General features: G+C 40.9%; 2 protein-coding genes across 2 annotated transcripts in view; one reads left to right on the forward strand and one right to left on the reverse strand.

Moving 5' to 3' along the window:
• Positions 1-1,566: 1,566 nt before the first annotated feature.
• Positions 1,567-7,744, reverse strand: PIGW (phosphatidylinositol glycan anchor biosynthesis class W). The gene is made up of 2 exons (XM_030185986.1): positions 7,573-7,744; positions 1,567-3,385 (listed from the first exon to the last, which is right to left on the reverse strand). Exon 2 carries the CDS (start codon positions 3,373-3,375, stop codon positions 1,864-1,866), a length of 1,512 nt encoding a protein of 503 aa, XP_030041846.1. The 5' UTR covers positions 3,376-3,385; positions 7,573-7,744; the 3' UTR covers positions 1,567-1,863.
• A 541-nt stretch (positions 7,745-8,285) lies between these two features.
• The window catches only part of MYO19 (myosin XIX), an 86,580-nt gene continuing 72,428 nt past the window's right edge, over positions 8,286-22,437 (forward strand). The window contains exon 1 of the mRNA XM_030185985.1: positions 8,286-8,469. Coding sequence (XP_030041845.1) covers positions 8,422-8,469 — 48 coding nt within the window. The 5' untranslated portion in view covers positions 8,286-8,421. The remainder of the gene's footprint in view (positions 8,470-22,437) is intronic.

The raw sequence follows: 22,437 nt of genomic DNA on the forward strand, positions 1-22,437 counted from the left end.
GCATGGGGAGGAGGAGAGAACCAGGCAATCCAGAAGGTTCAATAGGTCTTTATCTGTCATTATGTACTTTAGAATTATTACTCACTTTGTCTTAACTGTGAGTCCAGAGAAATAGCTCATGTACTTGAATCTGATTCATCTTGGGTTCAGATTTGGCTAAAGTAAGTAATAATTGTAAAACCCAAATCCAAACCTTGTCATCTATTATCAGCTTGATGTAAAAACATAAAATGCTACGCTACATATCACATAGCAGCACACGTTATTACGTTAACTTGCATGTTAGTCAGGGCTGGCTCAAGGCATGAGCCAGTTGAGACACTAGCTCGGGGCGCAAAAGCTCAATGACACCAAAAGCCTGCCTCACAGGCTGAGCCTTCACAGTGGCGACAGCATGTTTTGCTCTTGCCACTGTGCTCTCTTCTCTGCATGGTCACTGGCACTGTAGCAAGTTTAAATGCAAAAAACACATTTTTTTGTTTTCATGAAATCCATAAGAATGCTATTAATTAAACTCTCAAAATTATCCCCAGTGATTTCTTGGTTACTAGAGTCACACTCCCAGTGGTCCCACAGTTCCCAGAAAGCACTCACAAACCCAACACACAAACCAGTATTCTTTACCAGTCCAGACAGGCTGGGTGAAACAATTATGTTTATTTTCTTTAAAAAATTGAACAATGACCCAAAAGTAGTGCAATCAGCAAACAATAACAAGTAACTGAAATATGGATCAATTATAACACTAACTAAACATTTGGTTACTACCTAAAAAGTACCTGGGGAGAACCAACATATATAGGGAAGGGAAATGGGACTTGATATACCGCCTGAGGTTTTGGCAACTACATTCAAAGCGGTTTACATATATTCAGATACTTATTTTGTGGGGCAATGGAGGGTTAAGTGACTTGCCCAGAGTCACAAAGAGCTGCAGTGGGAATTGAACTCAGTTCCTCAGGATCAAAGTCCACTGCACTAACCATTAGGCTACTCCTCCACGCTGTTCACCAGTTATCAAATATAACTGTTTTATACAAGGCTTCAGCAAATAGCTCTCTCTCTTCTGGGCTGAAACTGAAGCAACAGCCAGCAACTGCTCACAGTACTGTAGCTTCACTTCTTTACCAGTGAAACTAAAAGAGGGCATTCGCTTTTCTATAACAGCTTTAACATAAAACATGCATCACCTGCTGGCCATACTAGAGAAATGCACTGCAAGGGTTAATAAAGGCAATTTTACAGGTTTAAAACAGTGTTCTGTCACAATATCCTAATAAAAAAATTTACATAGTTCAAAGAAGCTTAAAGTAGCATATAAACAGAAATAATAGAGAGGCCATATTTAGAAATGGGATACAGCTGTCATTACTTCTAATTATCATTGCTGCCATTTGTCACAGGAGTAACTATTCACTGGCAAAAACTTACACTGTACAGAAAGACCTGCATAATCCTTAATAATTTCAATAATTAGTATGTTTTTTGAGACAGCAATTCTAAGAAACAGAGATTCCCATAGCTCTATGATTGGGACTCTATTTTCTTTCAGTTGGTGAATAGTTAAGAGTTGTGAGGTTATTTTCCATAGTGCTTATAGAACTAGGAAAATAGCTACACCTGTCATTACATCTGTTACCTTATTTAAACTGGAGTGCCAGGCATATTAAGTACATTTTTTTTTTGCTTTAATATTTTGAAGAGTTGCTGGGCTGAACATCTGTCGACAGACTTGGTATCACTTAAACTTATCAGTTATGTGCCTCCTTTAGCAAAGGAAACTATTTCCCCAAGATCAAAACTGATGTTCTTTGGCCCTGTTCATACCATCTTCATGCCAAAGTTTCTAGTGTTGTTGGATAATTACCAACATTTAAAAGTAATATTTTTGATGTGTAACCAATACATAATCAAACAGTTACAAAACATGTACACAAGGAGGACAACTAAAGAAAAGAAAGTTCCACAATGGATGGTATCAATTGACATATTGACTACACCAGTCATAACATTTGATTGCAAGAAGAAAAGTAACTGATTTCTAGCAACAGCCTCTACAAGACAAAGATTTGGAACTTGTGTTCCTTCCTTCAGTGGCTTTTTTTCTGAATTGTGCTTTAAACTGCTTGTGTTTGGTAGCTTTGAAAGATTCCAAGAACAAGGCACATTGTCTTTGTTCACCAGATGTTCTGCAAACACCAAAGCAAGGTCACTTAGTAAAATAAAGGAGAGGAATAAAAGACACTGAACCAATATCCAGATGCAGAAAGTCAGGTTGGCCATTCTGCGGGATACAGGCTCCACGAAAATATGAAGCAGATTAAAAAACGTGAAAAGCATAAGACTGCCCAGCAGTAAAGAAAAGGCCACATTAATCCAGTCTTTGACTAAAGATCGTTTCTTCAACATATATAGACCTACCTGTACACCTACCATATAAATAACCAAATACCCAAAGAGAGAGAATATTCCCTCTCTGTTTGCATTTAGAAAACCAACCCTCGAGTTTCCAGACAGAATGAATATTTTAAGTTTGGTTGTTTCAAGAAGCAGTTGATAAAATATGCCAATACTTGCAGCAATAATCCAAGAGTTATTTATTGGAAAGACCATCAAAATTAGTGATGCTACCAATCTCACAATTGCTAGTGTGAAAAAAAAGTTCCAGTGCACACCATACTCACTGACATGTTCATGATACCCTGTGGCTTTAACGCTGATTAACCGCCCTATTCCCAGAAAAATTAGTGGCCAAACAGATAACAGCTGTTTGACCACAATAGGGAATTTGGATTTCAATAAATCATGCCTTTTTCTAACTTCAGGAGAAACAAGAGCATTGACAAAAATAAATCCACCCACTCCAAAATCCATAATACCTGTCCCATATGTTTCTGTTTTAGCATAGCGCCTGGGAAATAAGGGAAAATCTACAGCCAAAATGCAGATGGCAGTTAACATATTAATAAAAACACGTAATATGGTTATTGATGAGACAGACTTAGAACCTATGTTTCTTTCCTGGAAGGTTTTAATCATTTTTTTAAGTGGTACTTTAATATTGTTATTTCTTGCCCTGTAAATTTTATATAACAATGTAGATGCCAGTGTGGCTATGGTAATTGGCACAAGGATGAGAATGTCCGACAAAATTGTGCTGCTGAACACAAAAGGAACCACCAAAAGAAGAAAATCCATGAGTAGATGACTTTTCCATGAATATAAAGGCTCTTCATGTTTCAGATGGTATAAAATCAACAGCAGCCCTCTGCAAAACATGCAGAGTGGAGGCACACTTAAACCCACAGTGGTTTCTGCTGGGCTAGTTCCATTTAAGTTACTGACAAAGGCTTCCTTAAGCAGTTTGTCAGACATCCCCTCTTACCTGAAAAACAAAACAACAATTTTTTTTCTTAAAATACAGTTGAGAATTTGTAACATGAAAAGAACTGTTTTGTTAAGTAAGCACCTAGCATATGAATTTATTTTGTGTTCTTAAGGAAAATTCCTTAGTGAATCTTTCTTGAATTGGTTAAAAAAATGACTATATTTTCATTTATTTTAAATACTATCCCCACTGTTTACTAAGCCGTGCGGCAATGCCTACACAGCCCATTCCAAATGATGGCGTTAGCGCGGCTTAGTAAACGGGGGTATATTTGCATCCAAACATGGAGGTACCACCAAGAAGACTGAGTAAAGAAGTTTGACTTCAGTATCTGCTTTAAATGTGATAACAGCAGGCTGCAGCTCCCCAAAAACCACCCAGGTTGAAGCCGACAGGTTGTGGTGGATACGTACTGACTACAGAATGAGACTAGAGACAAAGTTTGTCCCTGGCCCGTCCCCACAAGCCTTGAACACATGATTTTATATTTAAATCTTTATATTAAAGTATAAAAAGGAACTGAAGTACCCCCCCTTCCAACCCCAACAATAGCTAACTTCTACCACCCTGAGGAACCCTAATCCACCCAGGGATACAAAACACAACCTGCTCTGTATGCCCTAGCAGGGCAGGAATAGGCCCTATGAAGCACTGGTATGATTTTTTTTTACTCTGTGAATGAATATGTCATCAACAATCTCAGAATTCAGTCTAACTCTCCTGCCTTCCACAGTCCTTCCCACAACAGAAAACATCCTCTCAGATGAGGTGCTTGTAGTAGGAATGCACAGAAGCCCCCTACAAGAATGCTTTCTTGCTTGTTTTTCCAAAACATTGTCTGCATTAGAGAATAAGAGGGGGATGGGGCAAAATTTGTCCCCATTCCCACATCATTTTCTAGTACTGACCACCAAGGTCACCGGAACCTAGGATGTTTGAGCAACAGCCTTTCTAGCTGGAAGGTATTTATTGTAAACCTTGGTGGCAAGATGGACATGAAGAACAGGGTGCTGCATTACATATGATATGTTGTATGATTATGCTGGAAGGTTGAGAATGAATGAGGGAGGAACAATTGGATAAGTGACCTTAACAGCCATGTCTCTACGGCTGACGACTCATAGAAACATGAAGGCAGAAAAATACCTTATTTCTGAGTCTATTTTTGCCCCATTGACAGGAATAAACTGGTAGATAGAATGGACCAAGTAATTTTTTTTCTGCTGAGGTATATGTCAATTTTCAAGAATTCAAAACATTTACATAAGTAAACATATGTAGCTAAATAAAAATAGAGGCTTTTTAGGCAAACTACCTCGTTTAAGTGGTGGAAGCGGTGGAGACAAAAACAATATCTGAATTCAAGACAGCTTGGGACAAGTATATAGGATCTCTAAGAGAGTGTAAAGGAGAGTAGATGGAATGGATGGGCAGACTGAATAGGCCATATGGTCTTTATTTCCCCACATTTTTCTGTTTTTCTACCATTCTCGGTTGTGAGGAAGTACATCAGTACAGGTATGATCCAGGAATAATATACATGAAGTATCTTATAGGTGCATTCTGTGTCATTTCAGAACTAAAGGGCCTGTTTACTACACTGTACTAACTGCTTAAAGCCTGACAGGGAATGGGTGGAAAACACAGTTAATGCATGCTAATTTACTGCATGTTAACTGTAGTTAATGCAATACTCAGCTATACCTATTAAGGCAGCACTAATTGCATTAACTGGGGACAGATTAAGACAGAATAAAATCACTTCCTCTATGTTAACGGTAATTGTATGGAAAGATGCTGGGAATGTCACCTACAATTAATGCAAAGGTTCTGAGAAAACCTTAACACACTTCAGTAAAAGGCCCCTGAATAAGTTAGTTTGACTTCATGCTAAGCACCATCATCTAAAACCTTGTTACGGTCTCACCTCAGATGATTAGACAGCAAGAAGCTCTCTAACAAAATAGCCACTGAGAGAGAAGCCAGCATAAGGAGGGATCTACAAAAACTGGAAAACTAGCTGAATGCTTTGCATTTAAGCTTTAATGAGAAGAAATGCAGAGTAATTTATTTGGGGAACAGGAATCCAAAATAAACAGTATGCAATAAAGTGGGTAGGTTGATGGCACATGGACAAGGAGAGAAACCATGGGTCAAACGTGTGAGGAACTCAAGGTAGCAAAACAATGTGATAGGATTGTGGCCAAAGCCAGAGGAATACTGAGCTGCATAGAAACAGGACTGAACAGCAGAAAAAGGAACTTAACATCTCTATACATGTCATTGGTATGGCTTAACCTGGAATTCTGTGTTTGGTCTTAGAGGCCAGTCCTCAAGAAAGCAACTAAAATGGCATAGAGTTTGTGCCAGAAGACATAAAGGACTGGAGGACCTAAATATACATAGCCCAGAGAAAAGAAGGAATAAGGTAGATATGAAACAGATGTTTAAATACTTAAAATGTATAATGCAGGAAAAGTGAACCTTCTCCTAACAAAACATTAAAAAAAATTAGGAGATACAATATGAAGCTATATACAAAGGACCCCTAAAAGGTAAAAGGATGTAAACTAAGCATTGAGTGTTTCAGCTCTAAACAGCATTGAGTTTTACACTTTTTAAGAAAGCACTGATTTCAGGAGAAGTAGTTGCTGCTCTGTGCAAGTTAACCTTCAACACTAAGAGGCCCTTTTACCAAACAGTGGTAAAAAGTGGCCTTAGCCCTCATTTACGGGGTTCACTCCTGTGCAGTAAATCCATTTTTACTGCTGGGGTAAAATGGTCGATTTTCCTAGTTTTCGAATTAATGGCCAAGAACTAACTTTCCCATTAGCGTTATGAGTCCCTACCGCCACCTGCTTTGCGGAAAGTAGGAACTCATGCACTAAACCTGCGATAGGTAGCACGCGTACACCCCCAAATTACACAAGAAGCCTTGGCGCACCCCACGGTAAGCCATGTTTTGCTGTGGTAAGCATGCACTAGTGCTTACTGCACCTTTGTAAAAGTGCCCCTAAACACCTTACAAAGCAGAATGGACAATTGTGGTCTTTACCTGCCATATGTTAACATGTCATTATATTCTAATAGTATTTCTAGCCTAGGAGAGGGCCATAAGTTCCTTGGGAATAGAGAATCCACCTTGAAAGGAGCTGGGTTGACTGAAATTCTGCAAATTATTGGGTTATTCATGGCATAAAACTAGCAGACCGATGATATTAGTGAGTTTGATATGCTAAATGGAGATTTAAGTGCTTATAACTTTCTTTTATATGGTGTTTTACTAGATCTATTTTTTTTTATATAAGAATTGAAAATTTTAAAAGGTTCTTGTCTGCTGAGTCAAAGTATGATTTGGATCAGTATTACATAAAAATGTATAAATAAAACAATTAAAAAAAGCTATAAATCTGGAAGAACAAGTTTTCTTTTCCTTTCCATGAAGTAGAACACTGATCAAACTTGAATCAAAGCATTTTGGAAGGCTTAGAGGCATATTTTCAAAGCACTTTGGGAGGCTAAGTTCCATAGGTTTCTATGGAACTTTGGGAGGCTAAGTGCTTTGAAAATATGCCTCTTAGTTTCCTAAATACAATACATGTGTGCGTCAGCTGTTAAGACTAAAAAAATACAACAAAATGCATGTGATCTGTATCAAACCCATGCATAATTAACATGAAACTATCACCAACAACTTCATAACACAGACCTACTCAACTTATGAGTTTTGACTGTGCAAAACACAACAGCTCAACCATTAACAACAAATACATGGTAATCTGAAAGCTCAAAATAACAAATACATAAAAACTCAAAATTATTATTCACAGGAAATATTTGTAAAAGCAAAACCCTAAACTGACTATCCCATTTTTTAAAATATGATAGAACCATTTATAAAGTCGCGATTTTCCCCCCACCAAATTTTTATGCATTTATTAAGCACCCAAACTAACTCCTATACTTCTCAAAATCACAATTTGCCTAAAATATTTGGAAGAATAGGAAGTAAACGAGAGGCCTGTTATTTAGGCTGAGGCCTCGTCTAGCACTTGCAACATGCCCTTTGCTTCATATTCTGCTTTGGACTTGATTTGACGTCTTACCCCCGAACATAAGCTTTATACTTGTCAGCCGAACTGGCTAATGTACAAAGAAACTCTGCAAATACCCCAGGGCCTCACCGTCAGCGTATCGTCGATGAAGAGAGGGATCTGCCGTTTCTCGAAGGAAAATTCTTCCTCCCAGTCTCTGCAAACTGCCACCAGCCGCACCATGTCTTCTTCTGCTGCTGCTCTCGTGTGCTCCTCTTCCACTTCCACTTCCACTGCCTGCCTGCGCCTGAAAACAGGCTGAGCGGAGCCAAGCACAGCTAGTGTCGTAAAAAAAAAAAAAAAAAATACCCAACCCATCGCATCCTCTGATCTGCTCATTCGCCGCCGCACTTTCAGCTCTCAAATCCACCGCCACCCCCAAACAAAAATAGACAGCTGCAGAAATCAGCATGTTTAAATTAATACAAGAAATCGCATCTGCTTCCTCAGTTCAAAAACAACGTTTTATGGCAGAATAATTTCTTTAACGCGTCAAATTGAAAAGCGAATCTACAAATTTGAATTCCAAAATTATTTTCTCTCCATAGCAACTATTAGGATGGGACTAGGGCAAGAAGAGACAGGTTTAGTAGATTTTAAGTATAATATTTAATAAACGAAGGGGGTTCATTTTGGATGTCTAGATTATTGAGTTTAATTGCCCCCTTCCTTTGCCTCTGAAAACCGGAATAACCTTGTGGGGGTGCTGTTTGGTCATCTAGACACTGAAGGCCGTCACCGATACTTCCGGGGTTTCCTACTCATTAATCCCAAAACACAGGCGCGCGGTGACGTGTGATGTACAGGATGTAATAACCAATGAGCGAGTGGTCTCTGTTCTGCCGCGTTCTTGGGTTTGTAGAGGAAAGAGAGAGAGAGAGGGCGGGGGTGTAGTAGAGCGAGTGGTTCTTGAGCCTCCGGCTTTGGAAAGGGGGAATCATGAAGGCAGTTAGCGTATCCGGTAGACCCTCCAGGCTGGCACAACAGGTATTTTTTTTTTTTTTGGGGGGGGGGGGGGCGGTAATCATTACCGAGAAACGTGTGCTAATCAACTTTTTAAAAAATGGCCTTATGAACCTTAACTTAAGCTTTGTAAAAGTCAGTGTGGAGTTAGTTGTGGAAAGGTCTTCCAAAATGTAAACGAGTGACACATTCTCTCCTCCTGCCCCTTATCCTGATGGGTTCTGCTGCTGGTTTAAGTAATGCTGTTGTCCTGTTACTTAATTATCCAGCCCCCTCCCCTTTAGAATTGGGTAAGTCGCTAGCTCCGGAGGTAACAAACAACAGTTTGTATATTTGACCTGATGACGGGAGTATTATTTTCCCAAGGTCAAGAAATGTATTAAGGGGAAAGGGAATGGGACTTATATTGTTTTCCAACTACATTCAAAGCGGTTTACATATTATATACAGCTACTTATTTGTACCTGGGACAATGGAGGGTTAGTGGCTTGCCCAGAGTCACAAGGAGCTGCAGTGGGAATCGAACCCAGTTCCCCAGGATCAGAGTCCACTGCACTAACCACGAGGCTACTCCACTCCAGTAAAAACAAAAAAGTAGCCTTGTATCTTTTATATTAAAAAAAAAACTGCACGTAAGCGTTGTTTTAAGATCATATATGAACTTGTTGGTGCTGCTTTTTGGAGTGGAGGAGTAGCCGAGTGGTTAGTGCAGTGGGCTTTGATCCTGGGGGAACTGAGTTGATTCCCACTGTAGCTCCTAGTGACTCTGAGCAAGTCACTTAACCCTCCATTGCCCCTGCTATAAAATAAGTACCTGAAACTAAATATATGTAAGCCACTTTGAAGGTAATTGTAAAAATCTCAGAAAGCTGGTATATCAAGTTCCCTTTCCCTTTACATTTCTCACCCCCACAAAATACATATTGAAGATTTCCCCAAAACTGAGAACATCTGTGTGACTTTCAAAATCTCAAGTTTGTTTTTCATAAAATTGAAATGATCCACAAAAATGTAAACAGAACTGTTATTGAATTTGGATATGTTGTGGCATTTGTACCAGCCTGCATCAATAATATCCTTGAATTGTCTGCACTGTAGCCATACTGTGGATTATGTCTGTTTCAGCCAGACTCTACTAATGTTTCTGCAGACCAGGCAGCCACTTAAGGAGGGAGAGCTCAAGAAGCAGCAGTGGGATTTGAACTAGCCACCTCTGGATTACAAGACCAGTGCTCTAACCACTAGGCCACTCCTCCACTCCACTCCACAAATAGTTAATAACTGTTAGATTTGTGGGTGCCCACTGGTGTGGTAGGAGACATTTGTTCAACTTTCCTGAAATGTAATGACTTTTGTTTCTGTACATCCAAATTTTTTTCTGCCTCCTCTACCCTCTTAAATATTTTCTCTGTTTGAGTTTTGAGGGATTCAGCTTTAGGTGTCTGATACTTGTCTGCAAATAGGAACACTGGTTTCAAGCAATAAAAAGTGAAAGAAAATAAATAAAAAGCTGGTATTGTGGATTACTACACTGGCAATATTTTGAAAAGGCGAGGTCTTAATCCATTCCATAAATATTTTGCAATAGGCACAAAATGGGAAGAATTCACTTGTGTTTGACCAGGTTTCCAGAAATGTCCTTTATTTAATTTATGATCATTCAAATCCTTCCACCCTCTTTGTGCCTTTATATTTTAGCTTACTTGAATTTCATGTACTTTATATAATGCAGTCTATTGATTTTTTTTTTGTGCAATGGTTTTCACATTGATTCTATGTGAATAATTAATGGAAGGCCTTTAGACAATTTGCTCTTCAATTATTACTTTTTTAACAAATTAGACTGTACTGAGGAAAATTCATGGTAGCTTGCGTCAGTGAAATAGATGATGCATAACAGGATGGCATTAGTCCTTGCTGGTAATTTTGTGATATAAACTGAACATAAATGCAGGTTTGATATTTCTGGTAAATCATTTAATAGCGTTGTAATTTTTATATATATTTTCAGAGAGAGTTCTAATTTCTGATTTGTTGCACATCTACCTTTCTTTCTACAGTTAAGTGTTAGACTTTACAAGCCCTTTCATCTTAAAAAGGCAAGACAAACAAACTGGGGTTTTGTTAATCATTACAGTGATTAGAATGCTCAAGCCAAAAGTACAATTTTGTTTTCATTTTATGTAGACAATATATGAAATGTCTGTCTGTGGATCATTGTTTCCTCATTTCAAATTTGGTTTATACCTTAAGGAGTCTTGCCCTCTGAAGATTTGGCCCACTGCTTTCATTTTCACTTTGAATAATTTAGGGTGACAAGCATTAAGAATTAGAACTTCTTATCAGAACTGGAAGAATGCAGCAATGGTTGTATTTAAAGCACAAAATTCAAAACAAAGTACAGGGGATAAAGAGTTTTGGAAACACAAAAGTCATGAACAATGCATATCAAGAAAAGCAGCATTACCGCAAAACTCTCTCTTAATTCTCATTGACAGAAAATAAAAAGTCTGGACAGCAGAGGAAGAAAATAATGTAAACATAAAATTCTTGTAGTTTGAAGATTGTAGCTAAACACAAAAAACTGCTTTGAACTAAATATTAATTTAAACTGGTGGGATTTATCAGCCACAGAGGTATTCTATAATATGTGGGCAATTTAAGAACTCACATAACTGCAAGGTCTGCAGATACCTTTTGACCATCATTTTACTACTACTACTTAACATTTCTAGAGCGCTACTAGGGTTACGCAGCGCTGTACAATTTAACATAAAAGGACAGGCCCTGCTCAAAGAGCTTACAATCTAATAGACAAGTGAACGGTCAGTCCGATAGGGGCAGTCAAATTGGGGCAGTCTGGATTCACTAAACGGTAAGGGTTAGGTGCCGAACGCAGCACTGAAAAGGTGGGCTTTAAGCAAAGACTTGCATCACTCTGTACTTCTTGGCATTAACTTTTTAACTGCCAGACCTTTCTCCATTTGTTTGGAGATCTCTTCTAATGGTTTCTACTCCCTCCGGGGTATCCGCTCTATTGGTTATCTTTGCGTCATGTGCAAAAAGGCAAACTCTTTTCCTTTTAACACTTCAGCAATGTTTCTCACAAATATATTAAACAGAATCAGTCCCCAGCATGACCACTGAGGCACACCACTACTCACCTGTCTTTCTTCCAAGTAAATTAATCATAGTTTGACTGTCGGATTGGTGTCTGAGCCTTGGAAGCGTGTAAATGTTCGTTCTGTTGTAAAATCGGGGAAGGGAGATTTTGCAGACATGAAGAATTTTATAGGCCGATTTCCAATTTATCTTTGCCTGCTAAGTTGGTGGACCAGTCAGTCCTCCAGCAGTTGATGGGTTTTATTGATTCAACTAAGATTTTATACCCTTGCCAGGCTTATTTTAGGGTTGGTCACAGTATGAAGACAATCATTACACGCTTTATAACATTGTTGATTGATGCTGGTAAGGTGTTTTTGGCTATATCATTGGATCTAGTCGCTGCCTTTGATTTGATTGATCAAGACTTGTTGATTCAGCAGTTGGATCTTCTTTCTGAATTGTGGGGTTTCTCAGGGGTCAGCCTTGTCCCTGGTGTTGTTTAACATTTATCTTAAACCCCTTATTTTATTGATATGTATTTTGGATTTTAACGTATATTGTTGTACAGATGATATCAGCTGGCATTAAAATGCTATTAACGTGTTAAAATATTAATGTGTTGATCATGTTAATGCATTAATTGCCCACCCCTATATATATATATTTTTTTGTAACATTTGTACCCCACGTTTTTCCCACTCATGGCAGGCTCAATGCAGCTTACATTTATTTTATTTATTTGTTGCATTTGTATCCCACCTCTTTGCAGGCTCAAAGTGGCTTACAATACATCATGAATACATGGGGCAATGGAGGGTTAAGTGACTTGCCCAGAGTCACAAGGAGCTGCCTGTGCCTGAAGTGGGAATCGAACTCAGTTCCTCAGGACCAAAGTCCACCACCCTAACCACTAGGCCACTCCTCCACTTAATCTAGTTACATACACCTTCTCTTCAGAGGGTGTAAGAGTCCATGCCTACAATGTGTGCACAATTTCTGCTGCTTGTGCTAGTATTTTATAGACAAATAGGTGGTATTTTGTAAAGGCACATAAGCACCCAAGTGATACAGTAGATGATGGCAGATAAAGACCTACATGGTCCATCCAGTCTGCCCCACAAGATAAATTGCTGGTATATGATATAACATATGCATACTTGATCTTGAGCTGTCTTTGCCATTTTCAGGTAGATGTCTGCCCAGCACTGGCCTAATTTTCATCTGTTGGCGTTGCCGTCAAAGCCTGTTCCAGTCCAACCAGATCTCTCTATCTATCCATAATTGGGACACAGACCATAGAAGTCTGCCTGTCACTAGCTTCACTTCTCAACTACTGGATTTGCCACTTAAGCTTGACTTCCTTTACTGTTTTTATTTCCACCACCTCACACAGGAGGTCATTTCAGGCATCCACCACCCTGTCCATGAAAAAGTACTTCCTAACAAAACCGCACTTTCTTTGGAAAATGCTTATTTGCATAGTAAAACCTGCAAGTGTTGCCTACTTGAGCTTCAGCACTAGATGTCTGTCTGTCCCCTTATAAATTTATGTTTCTACTGGCACACATACTGGGAAATTTTCAGTCATATGATTTTAAATGTGCAAAGAGGTGGGAAAATGTGGGATACAAACGCAATAAATAAATAAAATGCTTTGAGAATTGCCCCCTCCCCCCCCCCACACACACATACATACAGGGTGTGGGGAAGATTCCAACCAGTTTCATCAGATATCTTTTGATGATTAACATGATTGCCGAAGCAACTATTCAGCAATGCCAAAAAAGTTTTCAGTATCTTTTGTATTTTGAACTAAGTCTTATTTTTCAGGTGCTCATAGGAATTCAATAAGCAGAGGACCAAAATAAGTGATATTGTAACAGTGTTATGTGGGTGTACAAAGTCTTTCCAATGTTGTATCGAATTCTTGCCTAAAATATTTTGTTGAGTGAAGATGGTGGTGGTTTTTCTTGTTTCATATAAAGCATTTAGTTAACCTTCAGTATTTCTCCTATAAACATAATACATGTTTGAACAAAATCAAAGAGAGAGGAAAGCAGAAACCAAAGCAGTTAGTCTATACTTCCTTTATGTTGTGACATGTAATTTTCCACACAAGAGCCACACCTTGGCTAGAAGTGCTGAGAAATCCTTTTGCATTGCCTTTAAATTACCATCCTGATTTTTTTTTATTTTAAATGGATCTAATGATAGAATAGCTGAAGTAGGTTCTTGTAATTCTGTTTTTCTTAGGGTTATGAAGCAATGTTCATATTACCACATATGGGGGTCACTTTTGGCATTTTGTGGTTTGCACTGGAGCATAATATCTTTAAAATTGCTGCCAAGACTTCAAGCAGTGGCCTCGTGAGACTTTCGTGTAAATCTTTCAAGGCCACCGCTTGAAGTCTCTGCAGCTATTTTAAAAGAAACAGCGGCAGCAAGAGGATCGATGGCAGTGGGCAGGAAAGAGTGGGGATCTTTCCTGCCCCAAAGAAGCCACTAGACCACCAGAGTGCATTGAGGTATATTTGGGGAGGGCACACAGGGCTGGAGGGGAGGTGGATGGATGGAGTTGGCGGTGGGTGGGGGCCGTAAAAAGGGAAGAGGGAGAAAAGATGGAGGAGGTACCTAGAAGGGGGAGGGAAAAGGGGAAATAGAGCCCATGGAATAGAAGGGTATAGAGAGGGGGACAGGCTGGTCATGGGTAGGAGGGAAAGGAAAGGTGGACATGCTGCTGCTCATGGATGTTTGATTTTTTGAAAATGTGTATATTTTTTAATTTTGTATTTAGAAGAGTACAGAAGAAAATGATTTACTTTTTACTAGTATTTTTACTGCTTTATAGAATCTTGCTTTCTGGGGGGGGGGTCAAAGTGACTGCGGTGTGGCGTGGCAGGGGCTGGGTGGGCCAGGGGCCGGGATAGAGGAGATTACTAAGGGCAGGGACTGGTTAGATTCAGGTGGGGATGGGTTAGATGCAACTCTCTAAGGTAAACTGCATGGGTATTGTGGTCTTCATCCGCCATCATCATCTATGTTACATAAAAGTAAACAACAGAAATGTGTTAATGCATTGCACACTGACACTTAACAGCCCTCTTGTTTATCAGGGTTTGGCTTCATCATGGTTGTGATGGTACTAGAGTAATCCTCTGGTTAGCACAGTAACCTGAGCCCTCCAAGGAAGGGAGAAAATGGTAGTAAAATGAAAATAAAGATCTTTTATAGAAATAGTGCCCAACAATGCCTAAAACAAACTTTGGTGCTACAGGTTGAAAAAGATATGTTCTGGTGGACTCTTTAGCTACAGTCTGGTACATGATTCTTTTTTAAGCACTTGAGAAAGGTGGAAAATGAGTTTATTTTATAGTGTGTGTGTGGTTCCCCCCCCCCCCCCCCCCCAGGTGGCCGTATAATTTCCATTATAATTCCCTTTCCTCTTTGCAAGACCAGTTCAGAATCTGTGAGTTATGCCCATCAACCAGTGGGTGGAGACAGAGAACACAGAGCTGTGTGCTTTGCCCTGTAAGGGCACCATGTAGCCTAAGCTCCTGAGTATTCTCTGTTTCCAGCGGATGGTGATAAGTGAACTGTGAAGTGTTTGATCTGTTCTGTGAGGCCAGCTCCTGGGCCAGTTGAGAAGCAAGTCCCGCTGGAGCAGGGTGCAATTTTTTTTCCTGCAGCAAAATTAAAAAAACAAACAACAACAAAAAACTTTCAAAGGCTGAAGGGAATACACAGAGTAGTCTTGGTCGCTTCCCTCCCCCTAGCCTTGATTTTTTTGTTGTCTTCAACGTTTTAATGTATATAATTACTGGTTCAGTGGAAACCTGGCTTTGAAATGGCAAGACAGCATTTTTTTGTTCTTTCTTCATGTGAGTAAGCAAATATCTTTGCTGGGGGGGGGGGGGGGGGGGACCACTTTGGTACCAAGAGCGTGTTTTTTTCCTTTTCTCCAGTGGTAGCCTTCTCTGACTGGAATCAATGGAAGCCCCAGTGGAGAGCGCAAAGTGCTGCTACTAATACAGCCGTTGACGCTGGCTGTGCACTGTTAGTTGGCCTGCTCTATCTGGAGATATAAATAGACAAGAAATTATCAGTCTCAGGGCAACTCTGAATTGGCTGGGTCAGAGGTTTCTCTTCAGTCCTGTGCTTTTTATCTTCAGCTGCAGAAGAGGTGACCATTTTGCTTTCTGCTTCCCTCGATGTGGTAGCGGTAGTTGGAGCTATGTCAGCCATTTCAAATCTACTTTCTTCGGTACAGTGGAAAGCACTTCCTGTCTCCCCGGGAGCAGGGGTTTCTTTCTCTCCTAAATTTGTATTATTGCTTCATATATGTATTTACTTAAGCATTCCCAGGGAGTTCCTGATGACTTCTTATGCCTTCTATCTTGGCAGCTGCAGAAAGGAATACATTGACTAAATGGTGAGAAATAGATGGACTTGGACTAGGCTCCCGTGAGCAGCTTTGGTGGCCTTACTAGATCAGTTGGAGGTCCCTGGCAGCTAGAACTACCTCTCATGGAACTTTTAGTAGAAGGGGAATTTCCTGTTACTAAGAGAGGAGCTTCGTTCTAGTATCACCATGTTTTTGGAAGCCCTTAAGCAAGACTCTCTTGCACTGGAGTTTCCAAGATATTAAGTTGGGATCCAATTTTTGAAGGACTTGGGAAAACATTCAAAAGCTTTTCCCATGCACCAGGCTATTCAGGCTCTAATCTATTTGGAGTGGGGTTCTCCAGAAGTGAGCCTTAAAAGTAGGCGGGGCAGTGCAAAGCTCTTCCCATTATTGTGAGATGAGAGAAATTTTAAACAACCTAAGTAAGGTTGATGCATTGACGGCGGTCACCAAAAATAACATCATTCCATTGGAAGGTGGTACAACGCTGAAAAGCCTGCAGGACAGAAGATTTCAGTGTTGGGCCTTCAAGCTACAGTTTGTAGTGTCTATTTCAAGAGCTTCTCTGAGTGAATTCAACAGGGAAACTCCTGCAGAACAGGAAGGAACTCCACTCCAAGTTAGCTCATCAGGATCAAAGTCTAGCGTATATAGCAGATGCCCTTTGGCTGTGTAGGCTAGACTTCTTCTGTGGTTGTGAAATTTGGTTTGTGAATATAGCGTCCAATACTCGACTTCCCTGTACAGGAAAATTCCTTTTCAGAGAAGCTCTAGAGAAACTATTAAGGACTAGGTGATCCAAGACTCAGAGGTTGCAGAAGGTAAATCTAAACGTTCTTTAAGAAGAAATGCAAATAAGACAAGTTTTTCATGATGCAATTACAGGTTAGAATTTTTCCAGCTACTCGCATTCTTTTGTGGTCACTTCACCTTGTAATTTGTTGTTCCTAGGAAGCAGTAGTTTGAGTATCTGCCATCACCCTGTTCTGGATCTGCTTTGTAGTCTTAGAGGTGGCGTTCTGTCTGGTGTTGGACCTCCAACAGTGTCCAATCCAGGTCACAAATACCTGGCAAGATCCCAAAAAAGTACAAAACGTTTTATACTGCTTATCCCAGAAATAGTGGATTTTCCCCAAGTCCATTTAATAATGGTCTATGGACTTTTCCTTTAGGAAGCCGTCCAAACCTTTTTTAAACTTCCACCACCTTTTCCATAAGTGAATACTTTTTTAGATTCCTCCTAAGCCTATTTCCTCTTAACTTCATCGTATGCCCCCTCATTCCACAGTTTTCCTTCATTTGAAAAAGGCTCTCTTACTGTAAATTAATGCCCCTGAGATATTTAAATGTTTTTCATATCTCCCGTTTCCGTCTTCTCTTCCAGCTTATACATATTGAGGTTCATAAGCCTGTCCTTATATGTTTTATGTCCAAGAACGCTTACCAATTTTGTAGCCACCCTCTGTTTATATCTTTCTGTATGTGCGGTCTCCAGAATTGCACACAGTACTCTAAATGGGGCCTCACCAGAGACTTATACAAGGGCACCTCTTTCTTCTCTTCTGCCAGTCATCCCTCTCCTTATGCACCCAAGCATCCTTCTGGCTTTGACTGTCGCTTTTTCTACTTGTTTGGCCACTTTAAGGACATCAGACACAATCACCCCCCTTTCTTCCTTTGTACACAGAAGCACTTCACCCCCCTATATTGTACCGTTCCCTCGGATTCTTGTGACCCAAGTGTCAAAGCAAATGCAAGGCGCAGATAAAGAAGGCCAAGAGGGATTACGAAAAAAAGATAGCATTAGAGGCAAAAAAACATAGTAAAAATTTTTTCGGTATATTAAAAGCAGGAAGCCGGCAAAAGAATCGGTTGGGCCGCTGGATGACCGAGGGGTGAAAGGGGCGATCAAGGAAGACAAAGATGTAGCGGAGAGACTGAATGAATTCTTTGCTTCGGTCTTCACCGAGGAAGATTTGGGTGGGATACCGGTGTCGGAAATGGTATTTCAAGCGGACGAGTCGGAGAAACTTACTGACTTCACGGTAAACCTGGAGGACGTAATGGGGCAGTTCGGCAAACTGAAGAGTAGCAAATCTCCTGGACCGGATGGTATTCATCCTAGAGTACTGATAGAACTGAAAAATGAGCTTGCGGAGCTACTGCTAATGATATGCAGCTTATCCTTAAAATCGAGCGTGGTACCGGAAGATTGGAGGGTGGCCAATGTAACGCCCATTTTTTAAAAAGGCTCCAGGGGAGATCCGGGAAATTATAGACCGGTGAGTCTGACGTCGGTGCCGGGGAAAATGGTAGAGGCTATTATTAAAAACAAAATTACAGAGCACATCCGAGGACATGGATTACTGAGACCGAGTCAGCACGGCTTTTGTGTGGGGAAATCTTGCCTGACCAATTTACTTCAGTTCTTTGAAGGAGTAAACAAACATGTGGACAAAGGGGAGCCGGTTGATATTGTGTATCTGGATTTTCAAAAGGCGTTTGACAAGGCACCTCATGAAAGGCTACAGAGGAAATTGGAGGGTCATGGGATAGGAGGAAATGTCCTATTGTGGATTAAAAACTGGTTGAAGGATAGGAAACAGAGAGTGGGGTTAAATGGGCAGTATTCACAATGGAGAAGGGTAGTTAGTGGGGTTCCTCAGGGGTCTGTGCTAGGACCGCTGCTTTTTAATATATTTATAAATGATTTAGAGATGGGAGTAACTAGCGAGGTAATTAAATTTGCTGATGACACAAAGTTATTCAAAGTCGTTAATTCGCGACAGGATTGTGAAAAATTACAAGAGGACCTTACGAGACTGGGAGACTGGGCGGGTAAATGGCAGATGATGTTTAATGTGAGCAAGTGCAAGGTGATGCATGTGGGAAAAAAAGAACCCGAATTATAGCTACGTCATGCAAGGTTCCACGTTAGGAGTTACGGACCAAGAAAGGGATCTGGGTGTCGTCGTCGATAACACACTGAAACCTTCTGCTCAGTGTGCTGCTGCGGCTAGGAAAGCGAATAGAATGTTGGGTATTATTAGGAAAGGTATGGAAAACAGGTGTGAGGATGTTATAATGCCGTTGTATCGCTCCATGGTGCGACCGCACCTTGAGTATTGTGTTCAATTCTGGTCGCCGCATCTCAAGAAAGATATAGTAGAATTGGAAAAGGTGCAGCGAAGGGCGACTAAAATGATAGCGGGGATGGGACGACTTCCCTATGAAGAAAGACTAAGGAGGCTAGGGCTATTCAGCTTGGAGAAGAGACGGCTGAGGGGAGACATGATAGAGGTATATAAAATAATGAGTGGAGTGGAACAGGTGGATGTGAAGCGTCTGTTCACGCTTTCCAAAAATACTAGGACTAGGGGGCATGCAATTAAACTACAGTGTAGTAAATTTAAAACAAATCGGAGAAAAGTTTCTTCACCCAACGTGTAATCAAACTCTGGAATTCATTGCCGGAAAATGTGGTGAAGGCGGTTAGCTTAGCAGAGTTTAAAAAGGGGTTGGACGGTTTCCTAAAGGACAAGTCCATAAACCGCTACTAAACGGACTTGGAAAAATCCAAAATCCCAGGAATAACATGTATAGAATGTTTGTATGTTTGGGAAGCTTGCCAGGTGCCCTTGGCCTGGATTGGCCGCTGTCGTGGACAAGATGCTGGGCTCGATGGACCCTTGGTCTTTTCCCAGTATGGCATTACTTATGTACTTATGTACTTATTACAATGCATTTTTTATCATTAAATCTTAGTTGTCAATTATTGGACCATTCCTCAAGCTTCACTATGTCCTTCCTTATGTCAGCCACATCCTCTGGGGTGTCCAGCCTGTTGCAGTTTGGTACCATCTGCAAAGAGGCAAACCTTAACAGACAGCCCTTCCACAGTATCACTCACAAAGATGTTAAAAAAAAAGAGCTGGCCCTAGGACTGATCCCTGCGGTACTCCTCTGATAACATTCTTATCTTCAGAGCAATCTCCATTTATCACTACCCTCTGTCTCCTTCCATTCAACCAATTTTTAACCCAGTCAGTTACTCTGGGTCCCCCCAGAAAAGGTCATTCCAATAGAGGTGTAATGGCTTCTTAGGCAGAACTTAGATCAGTATCTCTGGCAGATATTTGTAGAGTTGCAGTGTGGTCTTCACTGCATATTTTCTAGAAACACTATAAATTGTGAGAGCAGATGTGAGAATGAACAAGAAGGAGAAACTATACCCCCTGTTTACTAAGCCGCCTGGCAATGCCGACACAGCACATTCAAAGTGAATGGCCTGTGTCGGTATTACCGCACTGACAGCCTCTACCGCGGCTCAGTAAACAAGGGGATTAGTCTTACCTGCTAATCCTTTTTCCCTTGAGTCTCACCAGACCAGTCCAGGCCCCCTCCCTTTTATCAGAGTCTCTCTTATTCCTAGTTCTGTTTGTTGCTATTTCATGTCTTGGGCTAGAAGAACACTGTTTGTTTATTTATTTTGTTTTGTATCATCAATATCTTAAGAGAGAAATTATGATAAGAGAACAAAATGAAATTTGTTGGATTTCATTGCTTGATCTTATAAAGAGTACTGAGGAGCTTGGGCTGTACGATGCCCTTATAGAGTAAAGCACATGGCTCTGTGTTCTGTCTCCATCTGCTGAATGGGGGGCATAACCCGCAGCCTCTGATGGGACGCAAGAAAAGAAAATGAGAAGATATGGCTTATTTGTTTACTTACAGTTATAAAGAGAAATTTTCACATTTTTATTCTATTTGTATATGCATACTATTGTGTAAGGAAGAAATAATTATAAATGTACTTTATTAAATGTTGAACAAAGTGGGCGGAGTGCACACTTTTTGTTGACCAAATCAGACTGGTTTCCAGTAGTTACTTTTAAGTGTATGTATGTATGTATGAGACCTGACTTATGAGTAATATTTTTTAGGAGACTGGCCCCCAGAAAGTTGAAATAAAGCACCATAATGGTAGCAAGCTGTCCACAACAGTGGCAATCCTAGCCGGCATGACACCCGGGGCGGAGCGCTGATGAGCCCCTCCCCCCCCCCCCCGGTGAAATGACATCCCCCCCGGGTGCACGCCGCTGGGGGGGGGGGGTGCTGCGGCGTGCGCCTGTCAGCTGAGTTCGCTGACTTCGCTAACTTCGATGCAGCTCCCTCTGCCCCGGCCGGAACAGGAAGTAACCTGTTCTGGGGCAGAGGGAGCTGCAGCGAAGTTAGCAAACTCAGCTGACAGGCGCGCGCCGCGGCACCCCCCCAGCGGCGTGCACCCGGGGCGGACCGCCCCCTCCCCCTTGGTACGCCACTGGTCCACAATAAACTCAATTCTGCAAGAACTGGGCAGTGTGTAAAATATTCATAGGAGTAAACCTTTGTGGACAGAATCAGATATCCCTTGAGCCAATCTAAATGTCACTTTTATTGCAGGAGAAAAAAAATGCAATTGGCTGATGTTATTTTTATTTATTTTACTGAAAATTTTTTTAATATATGGTTCGGGAATTTTTCAGAAATAAGATGTTTGGATATTAAGGCACAGTAGGCACTAGCGCGGCAAAAAGCACCGCTTCGGGATGCGCTGAGGCATCCCGCAGTAGCGTGTCCCTCAGCGCACGCTAACCCCGCACTGAAAAATAGAAAATATTTTTTTATTTTTCAGCATGAGAGGCTTGACTATGGGCAGAGGGTAAGCATGCTCTGCGCTAATTGGGTAGAGCAGAGTGGAGGAGTGGCCTAGTGGTTGGGGTGGTGGACTTTGGTCCTGGGGAACTGAGGAACTGAGTTCGATTCCCACTTCAGGCACAGGCAGCTCCTTGTGACTCTGGGCAAGTCACTTAACCCTCCATTGCCCCATGTAAGCTGCATTGAGCCTGCCATGAGTGGGAAAGCGCAGGGTACAAAAGTAACAAAATAATATTGCCATGCACTGCCCGACTGCTTCAGGGTTAGTGAGGGAGTCCTTAGTGCCTACAAAATAGGTGTTGGTAGGGGTTCCCATAGTAATAGCTATGCGCTAATTTGGAATACAGTGGGGGAAATAAGTATTTGATCCCTTGCTGATTTTGTAAGTTTGCCCACTGACAAAGACATGAGCAGCCCATAATTGAAGGGTAGGTTATTGGTAACAGTGAGAGATAGCACATCACAAATTAAATCCGGAAAATCACATTGTGGAAAGTATATGAATTTATTTGCATTCTGCAGAGGGAAATAAGTATTTGATCCCCCACCAACCAGTAAGAGATCTGGCCCCTACAGACCAGGTAGATGCTCCAAATCAACTCATTACCTGCATGACAGACAGCTGTCGGCAATGGTCACCTGTATGAAAGACACCTGTCCACAGACTCAGTGAATCAGTCAGACTCTAACCTCTACAAAATGGCCAAGAGCAAGGAGCTGTCTAAGGATGTCAGGGACAAGATCATACACCTGCACAAGGCTGGAATGGGCTACAAAACCATCAGTAA

This window comes from Microcaecilia unicolor, chromosome 13 (assembly GCF_901765095.1).
Source record: "Microcaecilia unicolor chromosome 13, aMicUni1.1, whole genome shotgun sequence".
Lineage (NCBI taxonomy): Eukaryota > Metazoa > Chordata > Amphibia > Gymnophiona > Siphonopidae > Microcaecilia > Microcaecilia unicolor.